At 48.9% G+C, this 21677-nt stretch overlaps 2 protein-coding genes across 8 annotated transcripts in view; one reads left to right on the top strand and one right to left on the bottom strand.

The window, feature by feature from the left end:
• RUFY1 (RUN and FYVE domain containing 1) overlaps positions 1 to 8453 on the top strand; it is a 53845-nt gene extending 45392 nt beyond the window's left edge. For both annotated transcript variants that reach the window (XM_023588340.2, XM_012524567.3), the window contains 4 exons: positions 1009 to 1103; positions 5132 to 5180; positions 6786 to 6863; positions 7759 to 8453. In XM_023588340.2, coding sequence (XP_023444108.2) covers positions 1009 to 1103; positions 5132 to 5180; positions 6786 to 6863; positions 7759 to 7902 — 366 coding nt within the window. In that variant the 3' untranslated portion in view covers positions 7903 to 8453. The remainder of the gene's footprint in view (positions 1 to 1008; positions 1104 to 5131; positions 5181 to 6785; positions 6864 to 7758) is intronic.
• Positions 8454 to 11221: 2768 nt separating this feature from the next.
• Positions 11222 to 20451, bottom strand: HNRNPH1 (heterogeneous nuclear ribonucleoprotein H1). Of its 6 annotated transcripts, none has more exons than XM_058283360.2 (14): positions 20352 to 20451; positions 19722 to 19849; positions 18229 to 18384; positions 17878 to 18021; positions 16265 to 16403; positions 15121 to 15299; positions 14961 to 15032; positions 14771 to 14904; positions 14489 to 14624; positions 13992 to 14051; positions 13805 to 13894; positions 13053 to 13145; positions 12566 to 12615; positions 11222 to 11980 (listed from the first exon to the last, which is right to left on the bottom strand). In XM_058283360.2, the coding sequence occupies exons 2-13, from the start codon at positions 19816 to 19818 to the stop codon at positions 12566 to 12568; spliced, it is 1350 nt and encodes a 449-aa protein (XP_058139343.1). In that variant the 5' UTR covers positions 19819 to 19849; positions 20352 to 20451; the 3' UTR covers positions 11222 to 11980. The 6 variants fall into 6 exon arrangements, with proteins under 6 accessions (XP_058139343.1, XP_071067402.1, XP_071067403.1 ...); XM_071211301.1 differs by having other exon boundaries at positions 13835 to 13894; XM_071211302.1 differs by lacking the exon at positions 13805 to 13894 and having other exon boundaries at positions 13962 to 14051.
• Between the last annotated feature and the right edge of the window lie 1226 nt (positions 20452 to 21677).

The raw sequence follows: 21677 nt of genomic DNA, 5'->3' as shown, positions 1-21677 counted from the left end.
CTGGGAGCTCGTTGGGGAAAGAGCCGGGTCAGGCTTGGAGAGGGAAGGGCTTTCACAGGGAGGACACAGGGCAGAAGGGGAATTGTAGAAAGTTCTGCCATATCATGGAAACACATCCCCTTGGCTCCCCTTCAGAATACACCTCAGATGTGAATTACACCACCCACACACTCCCAAACAATGAAACACAGCGATTTGTCCGACATTACCAGTAACCACAGGTTGCCTCTTAGGTGCTTCTGGGTTGACGGGTTCTAGGTCTGAAGACCCTGGAGGAGGCCGGGGAGGGGGCTGCTCAGCTGGCCCTGAACTTGAGTTCAGGCCTAGTTTCCTGGGCCCTCGTCTCAGACCTTGCTAAGCCATCTCCTCCAGGTGCCACTGGCCCCAGGTACGTGCCGCCGTCAGCACTGTTCCCTGGTGAGCGCCCCTCAGCGAGGGCTGCCAGGCTCCTCAGGACCCCGACAGGACTCTCAGGGGCGCTCCTCTCCCTCAGGCCAGGCGCGAGCCGGAGCCTCGGCCATTCGTTCCCAGGAGCGTTTGACCGGCCCCCTCCCACGGGAAGAAAAAGAAGTTTATTCAGCATTGAACCAAAAAAGCCACCTTTCAAACTAGCCTTCACAGGTGCAGGCTTCCTTTTGTGTAGGCTTCGTGGAGAAAAAAAGAGCTGTTTTGTTTGAAAAAAAAACAAAACGCCTGTCTCTTAACAGCCACTCAGATGGGCAAAGCTGTTGGCCCCTGTGGGTGACAGTAGCTGCTTCGGGTCCCTGGTCAGTGCCCTGGTCAGTGCCGGAGGGGCCAAGCGTCCGGAGGCACTCCCCTTGAGGTGTCCGTTCTCAGGAACAAAGCTGGAGAGCAGTCATCCGCTAAGTAACCCATCGTGAACGAGGTTAACACAGGAAAATGGCTTTGGGCTTTTGAAAAACATTCTGGTCTGCTTTGGGCTCTGGTTATTCACCTTAAAAAAGAAAAAAGAGACTTGCAGTTCTGCATCAGGCTTGTTCCTTTCAGGAGCTGCGGGAGCTCCAGGATGAGAAGACGGACTTACAGAAGGTTTGTGACGAGCAAGAACAAGCGCTCCAAGAAATGGGCCTGCACCTCAGCCAGTAAGAACCCGGCCCCGGGTCGGCCTCCCCCTCACCCAGGGCTGGAGGGCGGGCTCGCCCCCAGGCTCGCTGTGCCTCCCTCTCCCCAGGGACGCCCACCTCAGGCCCCAAGCCCCTTTCCTGTTGTCTGAAGGAGGGCAGGCCCTGTCGGGAGGCGGGCGGCCTCCTCGGAATCCAGGCTGACTCGTGCCGACCAAACGGGACGTTAACCCGCCACCAGCCAACTAATTCGTCGAGAATATTTTCGTCATGTTCACTCACGTAGAACCCAGGTGCTTGAGGGAACCAGGTTGGTGAGGAGAGCCTCCCCGGAGAGTCAAAGGAGGCGAATTTTTTTTCCCCTAACGTGAAATCCTCAGGAGGGTAGTCAGACTCTCAGCTGGAGGATGCGTTACTACTTTTCCTCAGACCAGAGGGGCAGGATGCTTTGGGAACTTAAACTGGCCACGGGGAACGTGCCTTCTCAGCCCGGCTGCAGCCCAGGCCCGCGCTCTCGGAACGGGCTCCTTGCCTGCACTGTCTGCTCAGTGCTGGGAGCTGCCGAAGGAACCCTGGCTCTTCTGTCCCCCACTTACCTTTACGGTTCTCCCCTGTATTCTAGTCACTGGAGGCTCCCTGCACACCTGGCCCTGGCAGACAGGTGATATTGCAGATTGTGGGACGCACTGTTTTGTAGGAACCTAGGCGTTTTCCAGCTCAGTGGGTAGCTTTTTCTCCTTCCTGATAAGTCAGGACTCTTTCGATTGCAAGTGACAGAAATCCAGCTCAAACCGGCTTAAGTACAGAAAAGCCATCTGGAGTCTGTCTCCACCTCCTACTTCTGCTCTCCTCTCTGTTGCGCACCTCCCAGGTGGGTCTGACCCCCCAGCAGGGCCAAGCCTGCCCTCTCAGAGAAATGAAAGCACCTGTTTTTTTTACAATCAGAGTTCCCACAGAAACACTTGCATTGCCTCGTTGCTCCCATCTGAATCCTGTACACACACCTGACACAAGTGCTACAACCAGAGAGCGGGGGTTCTCGCGCCCTGCACAGCCTGGGCTGAGGCCCAGCTCTGAGTCCACGTCACCAGAAGAGGCCCTGAGGCCAGGACTGAGAGAGGAGTGAACAAGAAATGCCCCGTGGCGTACGGCGCGGTGTGCAACAGCAGGGAGGCGGGGGCCAGGGCTCTCAGAGCCGCTGCAGGGAGGCGAGGTGCCTGGCAGAGCAGGTATCGACGCTCGGCCTCCTGGGGGTGGACAGCCCCTGCACCTCCCCAGGGCCCGGAAAAGAGTTGGCAAAGGCAGCCCGCACACCGCACGTGGTGTAGCACTCCTCTAGACAAGAGGGCCCCGTGCACAGGTTCCTAAAACTAGAAAAGGGGAATTTCTTTTCGGTCTTAAAATCAGTCTGGCTACCCATCAGGGGTACGGAGGACTCGGTCATGGGGGACGCGTGGGTTGGGGGAAGAAAAGAAGGTGGCCTGACCCTGGAGTGTCGGCACCGATGACCCGGGGCCTTGCCTCTCTGGGGAGATGGGCGTGAGGCCTGGGGCAGCAGCAGCCCGGACCACACCTTCCTCCTTGGCTGCCCTCGTTCGCCGCCCCGGGGGTTGCCAGAGCTGTCACGGCTTCCTGGGCGCCGGGCACGCCGCTCTTCACAGTGCAACCACCCCCAGGGACCAGCCGCGGTGTGGCACCATCAGATCAACAGACGTGGGCAGCGAGGGGCGCCGCGGAATGGCTGGAGGGACGCTTCTGAGGCCGGGCCCCCAGGAAGGATCCTGAGGAGGGCAAGGCGGGCAGAGCCCTGGAGCGCTTGCTGTGTCCCCGCAGGGTGAGGAGGGAGGGAAGGTCAGCCAGGAATCCCGTGCCGGGAGGCCAGGGCAGATTTGCAATTGGCTCTTCCCAGAAAGAAAGAAAATAGCAAAGCCAGCCTGCTGGGCTCACAGTGGTGAGAAAGCAGGAGTCACTCGAGAGGCGCCTGTGGGGACGTTTTCCTGCTGCTGGGTGACCTCGGGAGAAAGTGTCTCCTGTTCTCTTCCCCCAGTCCAAGGATCAACAACAGCTTTTCTTTTCGAGTCTAAGCATATTTTTACTTTTGGCACCCAACAGGATGACTCTCACCTCCCCAGTTTTTAGCGGTGGCAACTAATGCCATTAAAAAAAAAAACACTGTGAGACCCAGACAAACCTCCAATCAAGTCTAATCCCAAAGGAAAGCTGACAAGAAGCAGGCCAGACACAGTAGTGCACAGGGGAGGGCTGCGAGCTGGACGCCTCTGCTGCTCACCGCAAGCCAGGGCGCAGGTGGAAACACGCAGGCCGAGTAGCAGGCTCCACCCAAGCACTGAGAAGAAGAAAGGGAACTAGATATAGAACTCCGATGGGGCAGTGGTCCAGTTTTTTGCCCCGAGAGTTTGGGATGAAGATAGCCTCACCGCCCACACACATGCTCTCCCACTCCCCGGGACCTCTTCCTCCACGGTACTTGCAGATGGCGCTGGGCAGCTTCTCTCTTGGGGCCCAGGCTCTCCCTGCCACTGTTGAGCTGAGGCGTCCCCCTGCCCCAGATGGGAGCACCTCGAGAGTGGGCGAGGCCGGGAGTCGCCCCCAGTGCTCAGAGCACAAGATGGCTAGCAAGGCAGCTGGGGAGTGCCAGCCAGAGCCAGGCGCGAGACCGCTCTGGGGCTTGCGGCTGGCCGTGCTCGGGGGCAGAGGCTTCAGGAGCAGGGCCTCCCTCCGGTGCCCGCAGCACTGTTCCCCCTGCCGAGTCGTTGGATTGTCTCTGACCTTTAGAACGTACCACTGCCCTTGGCAGCCTCTGCATGCTGCTGCCCGCCCCGAGCTTCAGAACCCCAGCCCGAGCTGCTCGGCTCCTGGGTGCCTTGCGGCAGAGCCGGGTGGTGCCGGGATGCAGTGCCCAGGGAGCTGCCACTTGCCCTACGTTGGAATGAGCCCAGGACCCCTCTGTGGCTGCCCCCCACTTCTCCCTCCATCTCTGTAAGCCTGAACCAGATGACACAGAAGAAAACAGCCTGTCCTTAGACCCTTCCGCCAGCTCTCCCAGAAACAGCTCCCAGTTCAGCTCAGGAACTGGCTGGTTCTTTCCACGTGGCGCTTCCCAGGAAGTTCCAGGATGCGAAGGCTGCCATCTTGACCTGGTGTTCTGAGCTCCACCCGTCCGCCCTCCCTCCATCCATCCGCCCTCCCTCCATCCATCCATCCCAACAGCTTCTCTGAGCCCGTCAGTCTGCTGGTCTCTTTCTGAAGGTGGGGAGGGAGGGAGTGAAGGAGCTGTCTGCTGGTGGTGGTTAGTAAAAACCATGGGTTTTTTGTTTTTTCCCCAAAAGCCCCAGCGGTTGGTTTTCTCACCACTCACAGAAGCCTAGCCTGTGACCTCCCTTTTTGACACTCCAGCCTGGTCTAATGACAGTTTAGACTAATCTCAGCTTTTAAGACAGGGTCCAGAACAAATTTTAAAATGCACTGTGTTGGCTTTTATTTGGCTTTCAGTCTATCCATTTACCTTTGTCCAGTCATGTCATTTACATGGAAAACGAAGGAACTGTTAACCAAGGAAAGCAGAGTGAGGACCAACAACTGTGCCCTCCAAGGCCCTCCCCGCCTCAGCAGGCAGGGGAGGCCACTGCAGCGACCAGAGCCCGCAGAGCCCCCCCGGAGCCTGCAGGTCGCCGCCCACTCCCAGCACATGCCCAGCACATGCCCCACGCAGAGAAGACAAATCGATGAGCCCAGTTTGTAAAGGAGTGCTACTCTTGAAATCTTCCTAAACCTTCGCAGGCTCAACACTCGCTGAGCCAGATTTCAGTCCACAGGCTGTTTTCTGGCCTCAGACCTAGGCGGACATGTGAGCCTTCATGATGAGGGGCCTCCAGGGACTTTTATAGAGTTAGAAAGCATTTTAGAACAAGTCCTATTATTGTACACCCCCCTTAGAATTTATCATCTCAAAGCCCAAACAACAATGGGACTTTGTTAGTTTTGGAGCCTCTGTCACTGCTTCTAAATGGGTTTTTGTTTGTTTTTAGGTCAAAGCTGAAGATGGAAGACATAAAAGAAGTAAATAAGGCACTAAAGGTACTGGGTTAAGGTTATTAGCATATTCAATACTAGCTGGTTACTAGCTGGCTTATGTCCTTTATATTCCCTCTATCGTGACTGGGTGAGAACATGTGGCTGAGATGGATTTAGGTAAGGAAAATGCCGCTCAGACAGCAGTTTGGCCATGGTGACAATGCTGAAAAGCGGTGGGACGCAGGGCGCCCCACCACCAAGGCCATCTGATGCCAAGGGCTTAAGAACTGGCCTGGATCAGAGGTGCCCCAGTGAAAGTCACTTGAGCGCTCAGGGATTTAAAATAAGTGAGAAAACTCCCTGAGGGGGGCCTGTGGTCATCAAGTTCACTGGGCCCTTTCTGGGGCCCGCCCACTCAAGCCAAACTGAGCTGGCCCAAGTGCCTCGACCATTTTGGTGAGAGCAGGCCAGGGTCCCGGGGGTGGACTCAAGCAGCTGGGGAGGGAGGCTGGAACAGGAGGCGGCAGAGGCTCGGCCAGCCCATTCCTCCGCTTCCCGGCTGGCTGCCCAGCAGCCTCCCATTCCCTGCAGTCCACAAGCAGGGGACCACCCACCCCTTAACAGGCAGCTTCTCCCCACAGGCCTCTTGCTTTATTCCAGAGCAGAGAAACCCTGAGTCAGAACTCCCCTGATTTGAGTTTTTTATGTATAAGTTTTAACATCTTTAATTAGTTTCTTCCCTAAGTACATAAAGCAGGTCAGAGAAGGAAATTGCCACATCAGGGAACAGCAGCCTGGAGTTCTGGTCAATGTCAATTTACTGGATCCTCCTGGATGTAACTGCTTTGTGAGCTGCTTGTCTGCACTGCCCACGTGTTTCGCACAAAATAAGGACAGCAAAATAGTATGGGGGAGGGGAGGAGGGAACCCTAAAGCAGGGCTCTGGCAGACTTGGGGCTATCGCTATCTCACGTTGGGATTAAAGTCATGAGCAGGATGCTGTGTGAAATCAGGCAAGGGAGGCCCAACCAAGGCTAAGGAACCAGAAAAACCCCAAGGCTTTGACCCCTCAATCCCTGAAACCAAATAAATCCCATAACCTAGTCTTCCCTAGTAAGAACTCCCAAAAGATCATCTTTCAAAACCTCCGTGGCCTGTCGTACTGTAGAATTCTGCTTCCCAGCACTGCTTTGAGGAACAGGCGATGGCGTGTGGGGTGCTAGCTTCCCACAGCCCGGGGGAGAGGCCAGGCAGCATCGCAGAGTCGGCCCTCCTCCCTCTGGCCTCTTCAGTTAGTCACTTGGGATACTGTCTGTCAGGGCCTGGGGGTTGCAAGTAACAGAATTTGACTCTGGTTACCTCAGCCCAAAGGTATTGGCAGGGTCTGGATGCCTCTCAGCTTAACAGGTGGCTGGAACCTGTTGCTCGCTCGAGAGCAGGGGGCAGGCACTAGGGCTGCAACACATGAACTTCAGCCACGGTCAGGGTGAGGACGGGGTCCCCTTGCTGCAGTCCCAGGAGGCCATGCCTAGTGTAAAGAGGGCAATTCCTCAAAAAGCAAATCAACATGGTATTAGGAAGGGGTGAGGAGCAAGGGGCAGCCAGAACACAGCCAACTGGCATGGGCTGCCAGGCAAAACGGGACCCTGGGGTGTTTTTCTTCCTCAGGGCCACGCATGGCTGAAAGACGACGAAGCCACACACTGCAAGCAGTGTGAAAAGGAGTTCTCCATTTCCCGGAGAAAGGTAGGGAGGGGCGGCCTCTACCCACTGGCTGGGGTCATTGCCCTGCTGGGATTCTCCTCCTGAGACTCCAAATGAGCCAGAAATGCCCTCTGAACCTTTCGCTGTGCTGGAATCTTGCTCACTGGTGTGGTCAGCCTACCACAGCTCCACTCCAACAGACGGCTTCCCAGCCTGGCCGCCTCGTTACAGGCGCCCCGGCCAGTCTGTCACAGGCCCATCCCCACCAGTCCTTTCAACAACTGGCAAATTTTGGGATTTGGGGCTGCTTGTAGAGTCTCTCTAGGTGAGACCACTTAAAAATTCCCTGTAAGCAACAGGACCGACACCTAGCTGAGCTGGGCAGAAAGGATCTGTGGGGAACCCATGGGCCCCAGGGCCAGCCTGCCTGCCACTTGCAGCCTGTGTGGCCTGTGCAGCCTGCCTTCGGGTTCTGGTAACAGGAGGAGGGCTCAGGCCCACGTTTGGTCCAGTCAACAGAACTCGGGGCAGCGAGCAGGAGGGGATATAGATTCCAAGCAGAACTGGTGGGCTGTCCAGAAAAGGAAGGGGGAATGCCTGCAAAACGTCTCCTAAACTGCCAGTGCCTGCAGTGCGACTCATCTAGAACAGGCCTCCAGAGGCTGCTCAGCAGCAGCGCACGTGCCCACAGGCGTTCGTTCTAGAGGCGGAGGGGCCTCCGCCGTGCCTGCGGCCAGTACTTGGAGTGGTCCCCTTCCTCCAAGCCTGACGGGGGCACCTGCTGGCAGCAGCGGTCTGCCCACCACGTAAGAGGTGGTTCACTGCAACCACCTCTTAATTTAAAATTTATATAAACGTTTAAGAAAAACCAGGATGGGTGGGCAGAATGCCTCAGCCCCACTGATGGGTAATGTACCTGGGACCCTTCATCTTCTAGCACCACTGCCGCAACTGTGGCCACATCTTCTGCAACACGTGCTCCAGCAACGAGCTGGCCCTGCCATCCTACCCCAAGCCAGTGCGGGTGTGCGACAGCTGCCACACCCTGCTCCTGCAGCGCTGCTCCTCCACCACCTCCTAAGGCCAGAGGGGTCCACACACGCCAACAGCAGCTCCTAGCTCCTGGCCTCTCAGAGGAGCAGGCAAAGGCAGGCTCGGGAACAGTGCCGAACTCTCTGGGTCTCAGGGAAACCCCAGGCTTTGGGGAAAGCTTATCACCACTTCCCAAGAAAACCAAGGGAAAGAAAAATCCTTGCCTGGCCAGCTGGCACACCAGAAAAAAACATGCCACGGCTGGAATGCAACAGAGCTTTCCCTTTCAGAGCTATATGGAATTTACTCTCTGGGTTGGAATTCTTCCACTGCTCACTTGGGTTTTTGTTTTTTTTCTGCTGTTGTTCAGAGGTAAATTCAGTTTAACTGTCGTTTTTCGCTTTTCAAGGAATTAACCTAATTTGTAACAGCTGTACTAGTGATTAATCAGTTCTATTCTCTCCCACCCCATCCTCCAAACACCTTTGATTTGCCCAAATGCTTTACAGCATGTAAGGGTCTGTCAGCATGCCTCCTCTGCTGCAGTCAAGAAATGTTCACGCCCTTTAACTACCCCGTAATAAAATACTTTATTTTTTACTTGGATGCAATAAAATTAACTGTTAACATCAGTGAAGCTCACCCACCAAGCCCTTATCTAGAGGTCCGCTAGGCGCGCTGAACCTGAGGTGGAAAGGGCAGGGCACAGTTTGGGGAACACAAGCAAGGTGGGAATTGACCTGCTTAGCCCTGAGTGTGTTGTGCCCACGTGAGACGGGACTGATGAAGGGCCTTGGTAGACAATGGGTATGCACCACACTGGTAAGGTCACCATCAACCCAAAGGCACAAAGGAACTGACCGTAGGACTGCACTGAGGCTCAAGCTGTTCACTGATAAGAGGTGGCTGGGTAATGAAGAGTTCTGTGGCAAGGTACCTGACAGGAAGTCACTTAAACTTCAAAAGCAATGTTAAGACAAGCAGTTCGTGGGACTGTAGACTGCTCAGTCTTCCTTTGGTATCCCTGAGCACCTCAACTCCCCATCTCTCCTACTCCCTGTCGTCGTCCCTGTCCCGTCCCCGTCCCCGCCCCCCCCCCCCCCCCCCATGAAGGAGTCTTAATTCCAGGTGCATTCAAAGTTAATCCAGTGACCTAGAATTTCTTAGGCTAGAAACAAGCCTACTGTCTGGAAATCAGATGGGGTCATCCCCCGTTTCTGGGCTTCATCCCTCTTCACCCTCAGACTGGACACCTTTTGTTCCTTGCTCCCCGCCCCACTTGCCACCAGTCCTTCCTCAGCCAGCCAGCCCTTCTGGGTTCCTCTTAGTGACCCCAGCAGAAAGCTGGGTCAGCACAGGTTCTTATACTTGTTTTACTCAGTTAAGATCAAATTCCACATCTGTTTCCCATCTTAAAACCTATCTATACTTTATGTGTAGGAAGTAAGTGGTTCAAGCAAGGTTAAGTACCAGCACTAACCCAAAAAGGTCCTACAGCTAAGGAACCTGGGGGCCAGAATTCAAGAGTAGGCCTGCCCAGCGTCAAAGCCACAAAGCTACAGGTTTTTAGACCGAATTAAATCAGGGAAGCAGTTAATAGCTGCAAAGAGCCCCCTTCCCTCGAGTCACCTAAGCAGGTTTTTAACCTCATTAGGGCCCCTACTTTTCCAGGAAAACTGCCTTTTTGTACTACTTGTGAACTGTTCGGTATCACCTGTCTACCTTGTTTTCAATGCACCCAATTTGGACTCCCAGCTTGCTGGGGGGGAGAGGAGGAGGAGGGGAGGGATTAGACAAATCTGAGCCTTAGCTCTTATCTGCACACACCAATAGGGAAGAGGATTCCTGTCCCCCTTACTTCAAGGCTTAGCTGCCTGAGACTCCTTTTCTACTCTTCCAAATGTGTACACCTGAAGTTGGGAACCCGTGGTACCACCTTCCAACCTGATCAAGGAGAAATCTGTAAGGCAGGGCTTGTCTTACTAAAATGCATCCAATGAAGAGGGTCGGGGGTGAGTCATTCTAAATTGCTTCCTGGTGATGATGAAGCACAAGGTTCTAATAAACCAGGATTCTAGAAAGTTCCGGATTAGCCTAAATTTCTGTCAGCAAAGATGTTCCTTATTCCTCTAACTTTAAGCCAACTAAAAGGACTCAAAGAAACGAACCTTTCTTAACACTAGGTGTCAAATACCAGAGACTTGATCAAAACTTCAGCGAGAGCACCAAACTTGAGTACCAATCAATACTCAGCTAAAAACTCAATACTGCCTCCCCTCAAAATTGTTTTCTCAACTGCTCCACAAGGCATTTTAAACAAAACCTCTACCACCAGCAGCCTATGTCTTTCCCTCAGCTGTTGTACAGCTAACTGAGGCAGGGCATGTGGGAGATGGGTTCCCGGTCCTCAGGACAGGACCCCCACAGGCTCCTTCAGGTACCTAGTCTCAAACATCACTGCCATGTACAGGACTACTAGAAATGGCTCAGGCTTAAGGCGTGAACAATAGCCAGGAACAAATGCGACAAAACCTTTAACCCCATCACGGAAATACTGACATGGCACTTCAAAGAGCACAGGCCTGTGGCATTAAGGGTCTAATCTCAATACATTTGACTTCAGAGAAATGATCCAAAACTTTGGGCTTGGACTCATTCCAGAAGCAGTTTCCAAACTGCAGAGCCCTTAAGTATATAGTATATACTGAAAGAAACTCAGACATCTTTAAAAACTGCTTAATGCAACTTATAGAGACATATTTCCCAGCAAACAGTAAATTAATGAGTCCTAACCTACCATGTGAGAAACAGATATCAACAAATGATTTAAACTAGGTGTCCTTACCCTCAGATTCCTGGGTATTCTACCTCAGGTAGATGTACCTGATTTCTACAGAAAAGAAAAATTAATTATCAAAGACCTCAACGTGCATGCCTTTCCTTCTGTAAGACAACCCACCTGTAAGAGAAACCCAAAAAATGAATCAAGTTCAAAAAGACACCTCCTAGTAGTATCCCCTTGCCTCTAGAAACTTACTCAGCTGTGCCCAAGGGCCTTGGCTGGCATGCAGGCCATGCAGTTAAGGTCCACTTGCATCCCTTCCCCTTTGTGCAAGGGCCCAGCAATTTATAAGCAATTCCCATCAGGCCACGTGCAGGCAGGCCAAACACAGCCCTTCCAAAACGGACCCCGAAGCTACGTTTACCTTAGTTGCACTGGAGGGAAGAGACGTCTGGAGACATCTATACAACAGCCTCAACTGCGGAGCCTCTCTGCCAGATAGACGTGGACCACTGTCACCTACGCCCCAGCAGGACTAGAGCACCAAGAAACAGTCCACATGACACTGAAGCACAGACAAGACAAATTGCAGTTTTTAAAAGGAAGATTTATTTGACAATTTTCACTTAGCGCAATACACCTAAAAGGAAATCACAATACAATGAAAGGTTTAAATCAAGGCCTCAGAATTTCATACAAACACCAAGACCAAAAATCCTAAAGTATTGGTATTGCGTCTCAATTTTCCCCATTAACTTAAAAAAGCTTAAACTTACGTGCCTTACAGGTTATTAAATGAAACTATAATTAACAAACATGCCAAATATTTCACTTTTAATTGTAGACACAGCTCCTATATTGAGTTTTACAAAAAAAGCATGTCTTTCAACATGCATCCAAACAGTGCTCAATGTCATGTGGTAGGTATAAGAGCAACACTTAACATAATTGAACTGCTTTAACCTAAATACGCTTACTGCTGAAGTACATCCTACAACATAACTAACTTGAAAAAAGCAGAAAAGTGTTCAACAGTTATAGTTTACTCAAACTTCGCTGTTACATCCTAGATAAATGTTTGTGTTCAAATACTGAACCTGAAGTCTTTAAAAACAATCCTGATTTCCACTTAGAGTAAGCATAAATCACAAGCTTGTATCGCAAAACTGTTAAACTTTTTTTTTTCTAAAAAAAAATGTTGACCAAGAGTCAGTGATCAGGATCAATTACATTCCCCATCCACCACTCATACTGGACATGCTAGACATCCCTCCCATTCCGTTCACTCCCATAGATGCACGGCTTCCACTATTGTAGTAGCTGCTGTTCAGTGCTCCTTGGCTACCTGCAAAGAGATCAGTATGACAAGTTAGGAAAATTGTCAGATTATCAGTCAAATACAAATAGCATTCCAAGAAAAAGTTTAAAAAGTGTACGAGTACAAATGGCTGCTGTCCAAAGTGGCGAGAAGCATGTTTGGGAAAGGGGAAATCCAACTCCGCACAATTCTCAATTAACCCCTTTTCTCTGCAGTACCAACTTGCCAGACTTGTGCTACCATTTAATTGGAAGGTTGAGGATCAACATGGAAAATTAAGTTTAAAGGAAAACTAGTGTTTTTCAAAAATTGCAAAATTACTTTGTTTTTAAAGCTAAACAAGGCATTTCAAAAAAGTTTACCATAAACATTCACGATGTGTCCATCGAATGGCATGTATGAATAGGGAGCACAGGGGAAGTCTCTTGCTTTCCCTATTCATAGTGGGCAGAAGTGAGATGACAAAGATGGACTAAAGGCAACTCACTGTGCCCCAAATGGCAGCCTCCATGGAGTTAAGTCAGAGCCATTGACTGCTATAAAAAGTGTTATTACAACATATCAGTATTTGCTATTGGCAATTTAAATTATATTTCTGGAGAAAATATTTACCTATGCAATGTTTGATTGAAAATCACTGGAGTTTTCCTGTAAAACTTGGTCTGCAAAAGGATTTTGTAGGGTAAGACTATAATGCCAAAATCACCATTCTTTAGACCAATTGAAAAAAAATAAAAATAAAACCATTCCTAGGTTAACTAATAAATACGGTCCTGCACCCAACCACCATTCTACTATTTAAAATTGTCCCTCCACCTAAAATTGATTTAATGTTAACCAAAAGACAGAAAGTGAACTACTTTATCCCATGATTTCATAAATGGAGGCAGAGGTTTCTGGCTTGACAGATTTCCAAGTTACAATAATGACTAGTTTTAAGTTTTATAGAAAACTTCCCCCTCCCCAATGCTTGCTTCTGAAAAGTAAAACTATTAAACATTTAACAGCAAAATTTTACCAGAAAAGAACCTGTACATTTTCCCCAACTATAGAAACCTGCCTGAAACTTCATTTTAAGTAAATAAAAACACTTGCTTACCGTATCCACTCATGCTGCTCTGACCACCATAGCCACCTCCATAACCACCACTCAGCTGCTGGCTAGCTGGGCCACCGTAACTGGACTGGTTTGCTGTTAAGTTAAGAAAACATTAGCACCTTGTTCCTGATACAATGTGGTACCTGGTGGTACCGGGCTTGTAAGTCTACAGCTAAAATTTTCCAATCTTGATCTTACATAGCTATAGCTATTACTCCCTGCCTCTTTCTGCCTATTGTCTATGATTAGACTACCCTTCTATATATCATTTGGGTTAAACATTTACAAATCAAATGGCCAGCAGTATGCATACCTGTCAGCCAGACTAAACCCACATGATTTATTAAAAATAAAAGCATTTTGTGAAGATCTTATAAAGTTGCTTGACTGTACTTTCATATGCTATATATTAAAATACAGCAACACACAGGTTATCACTGCACACCTAATTATGCCCACAAAACTAAGTTATTTTGATTCTTTGCCCTTTTGCCATTTATTTCAGATCTAAACATTATGTTTAGGCATTCTGTTTCATTCTGTGATCCCCACCCCCAGTAGTATTTAGATAGAATTATCTATTTTAAGTTTATATCACATAGAATTAGTAAATCAGACACAAATTCTTTCAACTCAAGCTCTTTGCCTAACAAATTGTTATGCTAAACTCATTAAATACAGATTAACTTAACTTACATAATTGACTTATACATATAAATGTTGTGGTTTTTAAAAAAACTAACGATATTTACACAAGCCCATGCCTCCCATCATTTGGCTACCATAAGCACCACCGCTTGCTCCTGCTGTAGAATTCAAGAAGAGTTCTACATATCTGTGTTCTGAAATGAGAGAAAAGGCATACAAGGTTAGCTTAAAAAAAAAAAAAAACACTAAAGCGATATTTACACAAACCCATGCCTCCTAGCATTTGGCTACCGTAAGCACCACCGCTTGCTCCTGCTGTAGAATTCAAGAAGAGCTCCACATATCTGTGTTCTGAAATGAGAAAAAAATCAGTTTGAAAAATGTTTAAAGAAAGCAGCATAACCCATTTAAAACTCTTAAATTAATTCTGTGAACTTCAAATACTCAATATTTTTAAAAAATCCTACCAGCTTCTCAAGTTATTTATCTTACACAGGTTTAAAAACTAGCCTTTCATGAATTTTCCTTTTCATATGTTCATTGAAATCTCATTTTAGTCTGTCAAATCAAAAATGCAAGTTTGACTCGGATATCCTTCAAGTCAATGAATGTCCTTACCACAAACCCTCTTATACTAATTTTAAAATAAACCCCCAATATCAGTAAGAACGGATCTGAGACAGACAAGTTTCTCCTACATCTTTACACCATTGCTCTACAGCATATCCTGGAAGATACTAGACACACAACCACCTGTAATGAGTCCCCCCAATACACTCCACACTTACGCATGTTTGCTTTGTCTTTTGACATAGCTGCCACAGCATCTTCATGAGTAGCAAACTCAACATCTGCCTCACCAGTAACTCTGCCATCAGGACCAATTTCAATGTGTACTCTCACAGGATTGAGCGGTGAAAAAAACTGAAGGTAATTCAAAGAATCAAGTTAACTGTAATGTTACAAAGTTACGATGTTAACAGTGTTTCATTTACTTAAATAGAATAAAGCCCACACTTTTACTGCTCTAGGACTAAATACTTGTAAATCCATCTTATACTTATACTTACATTGTAAATGTCATTCTCAGTAGCTCTGTAAGGTAATCCCCGCATGTGTACACAGTGTCCTGTTGTGCTCTGGAAAGTAGAGCCACCATCCCCATATCTGTGATCAGACATTCCTGAAAAACAGTAATTAAGGTCTAGATGGACAAGAGTGTAAATATCCTTCAGCTGACAATTTCAATTCTTACCTTACCTCTTCCAAATCTATCAGACCCAAATCCATAGCCATCATTGTAGCCATTATAGTCATCATAGCCTCCATAGCCTGAAAGAGAAATAAGTACCATTCATCAAATGCAAACACCTGGACAAAGAATAAACAGACTTCTCAACGCGTGCTCATCATTACATACCTCCGCCGTAAGCCCCACGTCTCATCCTTTCAAAGCCAGCTCCCCTGCCAATACTGTTATACCCTCTGCCAGCCCCAGGTCTGTCATAGGGACCTGGCCGCTGCATGGCCATGAGCTTTCTTGGTGGATCATAGTGAGTTCGAACTTCAGCTCGACTGCTCTTAAATATTTCAATATACCTAAAGCATTGTTCATGAGGGAAAGGAATGGGGAGGGGAGAGAAAACATTAGTACATTTCATACAGGTTATTTAGTTATACAAGTAAACAGTCTAGTCATAGCCATGAAACTGACAAGTATTTAAAGCCAGATTTCTTAAATTTGCATAGGCTATGACCAGAAATTCACTCAATTTTAAGATTAATTTAAACTTAAGAGAAAGAAAAAACAACAAATCACTCCTCTTAGGGCTGGAAGCCCAACCTTAGGGGTAGAGAGGAGTACTGTAAATAATAAATGTTTTAGGAGGGAAATAATTCCACTCAACTTTCAACATTTCAAGATTTTAATCCTTTGGCAGCATGTATAGCAAGTGGGCTAAAAAGCCAGCCTCCACCAACAGTCTAGCCCACACTACACATTTCCTTTTGCCAATAAAATACCCCAGCCTATGCTTTTAGTAGGAATCAGCATAGGTAAGCGCATGCTTCAATGAAAAATAGTCACAAGCAAAGAGAATAAAACCTTTTGTGACAATTTCTTGAAAGCTATGCTTATTAATACATATGCAGAATATTTATACAGCAAGAAAAAGTTTGTTGCATTTCAACTTTAAAAACAAGATCAGAAAGTATCACATTTTCTTATGGTAATATAATTTACTAGGTGGGTGTTATTACAGCTAAAGCCAGGTTTGCATTAACTTTTTAAAGCCATAGTCTCTCAACTCCATTGCCTAGGGTTAATAAGTTTGGAATTTACAAAATTTGTCAGGGTAGACCAAATTAAGAGGTGACAATTTCAAAACCTAAAATTTAATTTGGATGCGATATGGGACACTCTGACATGAGAGGTTTGAAAAATGGGGCAAAACATCAATTAATTGGGACTAAGAAATGAATTTCCTCCTTTTAAGCAGAGAGAATATGGATTTAATTGTTTACCATAAGAAAAGTGACATATCCAACCAACCATCCATCCCCACCTGTGCCCTATTCTTTCCTTGTGTTTCTTTAGAGCCTTTTCAGCTATTTCCTGTGAAGCAAACTGCACGAAGGCCTCCCCCGTACTCCTCCCCTGGAAGTCCACCGGCAATGTTATCCCATTTGGCACGATTTCCAACCCTTCAACCCAAGGACAAATAACCCCAGTAGGGGGGCAATATTAACATCACAAGCCCAGAAATGAATCTTCTTATAGCTTTAAATAAACCAGAATTTTAACTTTAGGTGAACGGTATGCTTTCAACAATACTCTTTAAATATGCATTGCAGTAATATGAAGTTCCAATATTACAAAGTATAACTTATTCTTAACACACCCCATTGCAGAGTAACGTAAGAAAAAATTTGAACACAGGATGCATTAAGAATTCAACAATAAAGAATACTTATCTATGCAACTTAATGTTCAACATTATATTATACAATTATTACAATAAAGTTTCAAACATTAAATACAACAATTTTACTAAATTCAATCAATACACACCACCTTTCACCTCATTCAATAATTCAATATTTTAAATTAGTGGAACTTCAAGAAATATACATTTAAACATTTTATATATAAATTGAAACATTGCTCAAGTCATATAATTGACAAACATACAATCTAATCTTTCAACAAACTGATCTACACAGCAATCATGCACTCTTATGTTCTAATAGTAGTATGATTCACTTCTGGAAATTCCGTCTATGGAAAAATCCTTTCCGTGGATACATTCCCAAGCTTACAAAAAGGGCTTAAAGCACTTTCCTAGAAGATATGAAATTATGTTCATATTTAACGTTGACAGATAGCATTCAGTTCTCACCAATTTAGATTAAAAAAAAACACTCGATTTCAAAAATTGACAAAATTCTAGGACTTGTTACGTTCTAATAATTCAAGACTTTACACATAATCTACTAAACCATGAAAGGATTTGCTTTTAATTCCAGTTTATTACATTATTAAGACTAATACTTAGAATATATAATCTAACATTGTTACACATGCAATATTCTCGGCTCTTCAGCATAAAAACATTCAAATACTTTAGGCCCAGAACCATTTTAAAACACTTTCTGTATTTCAGATACTGAGACTGCAAGAACATTCAACCTCTCTCACTATATTAGACTAACTTTCAGTTAAGTTTGTAATTGCCTAGCTAAATTAGGTTGCTTCTTTTACAAAAAGAGAATTAGGCCATGAGATATTTCTGGTCCATGACCCACAGTGTCTCTTAGAACAGACACTATAATTACAAATGCCTAATTCATATAATCTCACTGTGAGGGATCTTACCTTTAAATTGAAGTACTTTGCTCAATAGCAATTGAGGGACATAGTTAAGCTACGCTGATGACACTCTAAACTACTCTAAACTACATTAAATACAGGCAAACTTAGCACACGGAGTTCTTAAAATTTCCACCTTTAAGATGGGCTTAAATTATTTGAAAGTCTCCAGGAAGAAGAAAACATTAATTCACTTGCATATACTTAACCTGTTAAAATAGCTATACTACTTAACTTCAAGGGTCTATAAAATCATGTTGCCAAAAACTAGCCAAAACTCACTGCTCACCAACAAACACGACTACATACCTGAGAAGAACTGAACAATTTCTTCCTTGCTACATCCAAAGGGAAGTCCTCTAAGACGTACAAAGCCATCATTGGCCGTGTCAGGACTATTTGGACCAGTATGCTTCAACACCCAATCCATTTCAACGTTGTTTGACTTGAATACTGAAAGAGGTGCTTAGAATTAGTCAATTTTGGAAAATTAGAGAACGAAGTTCAGACTTCCTGGGTCTTTAGATAAGCTAGGAAGAGCTGCCACAAACTCCCTTAGATGACCATTTCCATGCGGTCAAATACCTAAAATTCAGAAGGGGTAAGACCTCTATGTGTTTAACATTTTATTTACTGTTACTAGGGCAACATAAATCAAACCTTCAACATATCTGTGTCCCATAGTTTCTCTGTCTTTTTTCAGGGCCAATTTGACTTCATCTTCTGATTCAAGTTCAACAAAAGCCTCGCCACTTGGTCTGCCTTCTCTGGTGTAGATGAAACGAATACCTTGAGCCCCATTTTGAATTTTGCATTCTGCAAAGAAAGCAATCGTTAATACAGAATTGAGAATCTAAAGCCACCTCCGGGTACTAGAGGAAATACCCATCCATATCCCTGCCACAATGCAGAACCTTTCCAGTAAAGCCTATTGATGACCAATATATTGCCAATTTCAACTGTTGGCAATTTCTGCTAAGAGCTACGCAGTCATCCTCTCAAGCTACCTTATTCCCTATATAATTGCCAATCCATCAGGAAAACCCAATAATCAACGCAATTTCTTATAAAGTTCTCTCTAAATCCAGGCCCTCATTAAATATTGTATATAGTAACTTCTCAGGAAAGAGCAATTCTGGATTTTACAGCATTTGCTGAAAATACTTAATTCTGAGTCTTGATCTGGGACATTCGTTGGTTTTACCTTACCGGCAGCCACTCTTAAAATTTCTCATTCAAATCCAAACTGCAGGCCCAATACTCACCTGAAAGGGGATCACTGTTACCAAGCTAAAATGCTCCAGTAGCACAGCTGAAGCCCAACCCAGTCTTGCCCCCTTGCAAGGTAGCTTCCAGTGTACTTGGTTCTTGGTTTACAGGTCTAAATTCAGACAGTAAGTCAATACTACAAGTGTCTTTCCAAAACCTTAAGTTTCTTCCAAATATCACTCTACTCCTACAATAGTAACAGCAACAAGGACATTCTCGTAGAAATTACGCCGGAAACCTACGTTACTTCAAAGAAAGCTACAGAGACAAGAAACTTCCCCGGGCTTCAGTGTCCTCAACTGTAAAGTGGGCCAGATCAAGAACTAGATGAGCAAGAACTCTTCTTGATTAGGAAAATTACCAACTCTTGATTACGAAAATTGTCTGAAATTAAAAAGTGATCATTTTAGCTCCTGAAGCACAATGCCGCTTTACAAGGAAACACCAAAAATGGGAAAAGAAATCGTTACACGTCAAATAGGGCAAAACAGTACAATCATACGGCCAGCTAAAATCGGAGGTTTCCTCCACATTGAGGATGGGGTACTCCCCTCTCCCCCCATTTATTCTTTCGGAAAGGAGAGCCGACGGACATCCGTATGGAAGGGCTGGCGCTTACAGGTAAGCAAAGAACAAAATGAAGTAAAATAAAGCCCGCCCGAGCCGCCGCCGCACTCCGCCACCCCCCGCCCCCGAGGAGGGAAGGCGGGGCTCTCGCAATTTCCATTGCGTAACCGCGGCCGGCGCGGCGCGAGCAGCCCCCGGGGAGCGGCGCCCGCCCGCCCGCGCCCCGCCAGGGGGCGCCCCGGCCCGCCCCGCCCGCCCGGCCGCCCGGCCGCCCGCCGGCCCCGGCCGCGAGCTCCCGCCACCCGCTTCCAACTCACCGGAGAAAAAGCGCTGCACCTCGTCGGCAGAGCACGACCAGGGCAAGCCCCGCACCTTCACCACGAAGCCCTCGCCGCCTTCAGTGCCCAGCATCATGGTCGCTTAGTAGTCTCGGCGTCGGAAGAGACTGCGAGGCGGGGACGAGGGTCGGGGCTGAGCCTCACTCACTAAAATGCAGATCCCTCCGCGCCCTCTGCGCGGCCCGAGACCCCGCAATGAGAGCAGAAACCCGCGCGGGTACCGCCAACCCCCGCGAACTCCAACCACCCCACACGCCCGTGGTCGGCGGGCGGGCACCCCGCACCCGGCCCCCCAAATCCTTCTGGGCACCAGGTGCCGGCGGCCCAAGCCCAGGGCGCCCAGGCCCGGGGCCAGCGTGGAGGCGAGGAAATGGCGGCGGCCGCTTCCGCTCCGCCTTCTCCGACATCTCACACAATAGAGGCGGCGCGGCCTGCAGGCCTCGGGGGCCCCACCGAGGCTCCGCGCACCCTTCCTGGTTCCTGGCGGCAACCCGCGGTTCGCCAAGGTCCCCGAGGCCCTACCCGGGGTCGGGCGGTAAGCCATCCTCATTAAAAAAACGGAATCCTCAGGGGCAGCTGGAAAGCAAACCAAAAAAAGAAGCCACCTACCAGCTCTAATCAAGACACACTGCTACGGCGTGCCTGAGAAGAAATGGCTAGTGGGCGCCTGCGCAACCTAAATAAAGCCCTTTGAGCAAGCTCTGCGCTTGCGCAGGTAGGGCCCCCCCACCGCGCCCTTGCGTCACACAGAGCTCAGGCGCATGCGTAATCTCGCGAACGAGCCCAACTCCCGCCCTCAGGTTATAGCGCGCAGGCGTTGGGGGCTCAACCCCCCACCGCTTTAAACCCGCCGAGTTTACTTTCGCGCCTGCGCCTTCCCGCGAATATTGAACTTCGAGCCTCAGCGGTTTATAATTTAGTTTCCTGCGCATGCGTCCTCCTCCAAACCGTTCTCTCGCTTAACCCGCCAGGATGGGGGAGGGGAATGGCGGCGGGCCATTTCGTAGGAAGATGGTCCGAGGGCCCCAGGCTCTGGGTTACGGTGAGGCGGAGGTCCTCCTACTCCCCCAACTTTTCTCCGCGCCTCTGGTCAATTTGGAGCGGGCAGGCGCGCGACGCCGCCACGCCGCCTGTGCCCCTTTTCTTCCTAGAGCCCCCGGAGCTAACATAGCCCAGGCCCCCGGGCCTCTCCCCTGTGCTGCGGGACCGCGGCCTCCCGCGCCCAGCCCACGCCCCCAGCCCCTGGGGCCCGGCCGAATCGAGTGCGCCTCCGCTTGCCCTTACCTGCCGCCGTCTGGCCTGGGCCCCGGCCCTGGCGGGGTCCCCGTGCCCTCGTCTCAGTCCCGCACCCGCCTTTGCCCTAACGAACTCGCAGCCTAGGCCACACGCAGCCTCCTCCCCTGCCCGCCCCGGGGTCAGGGGGTCCTGAACGCCTCGGGGCGCTCGCACGAGAGGGGCCAGCCGAGGGCCGCGTCCCGCAGGCCTCGCGGGCGCTGCCTGAGCCGCGGGCGTGCGCCGCCCGGGAGCGGGTACCCGCTTCATCCTCCCAAGGCTTAAAACACCTCCCCGGGTACCCTTACGTCCCTGTCCCGGGTGGAGACTCTGAATTCGTGGGGGCCGCTCTGAGCGCTTATGGCAGGAAAGAGGGATGTCCGCGACCTCCCGCCGCACCGCGGGAAGCGTGCCCGGGCCCCCCGGTGTCGGACCCCGGCTGCCCCCCGCACCGCGGCCTGGGCGGAGGGGGCGGTGAGGAGGCTAACAGCGAGGCCGTGCCGGGCAGGGCCGCAGCACTGCTGCGGAGCAGGCCTCGGCGAGGGCCACCGAGGGAAGCCTGTTCCTCCGCCCGAGAGCAGGGCCTTAGAGGCAGAAGGCAGTTTTGACAGATTGGAGAAAACTGGGGAGGCCAACAATGGGATAAAAGGGAAGATGGATCCC

This window comes from Dasypus novemcinctus, chromosome 2 (assembly GCF_030445035.2).
Source record: "Dasypus novemcinctus isolate mDasNov1 chromosome 2, mDasNov1.1.hap2, whole genome shotgun sequence".
Lineage (NCBI taxonomy): Eukaryota > Metazoa > Chordata > Mammalia > Cingulata > Dasypodidae > Dasypus > Dasypus novemcinctus.
The sequence above is the reverse complement of the archived record's forward strand: the minus strand, read 5'-3'. Positions and strand labels throughout refer to the sequence as shown.

Coding starts and splice junctions, on each gene's coding strand:
- HNRNPH1 (XM_058283354.2), bottom strand. CDS start 19,818: ATGATGCTGGGCACTGAAGGCGGCGAGGGCTTCGTGGTGAAGGTGCGG. Junction 14,052..14,488: donor AAAAGACAAAGCAAACATGC/GTAAGTGTGGAG, acceptor TTCTCATTTCAG/AACACAGATATGTGGAGCTC. Junction 13,895..13,991: donor AGCAAGCGGTGGTGCTTACG/GTAGCCAAATGC, acceptor CTCTCATTTCAG/AACACAGATATGTAGAACTC.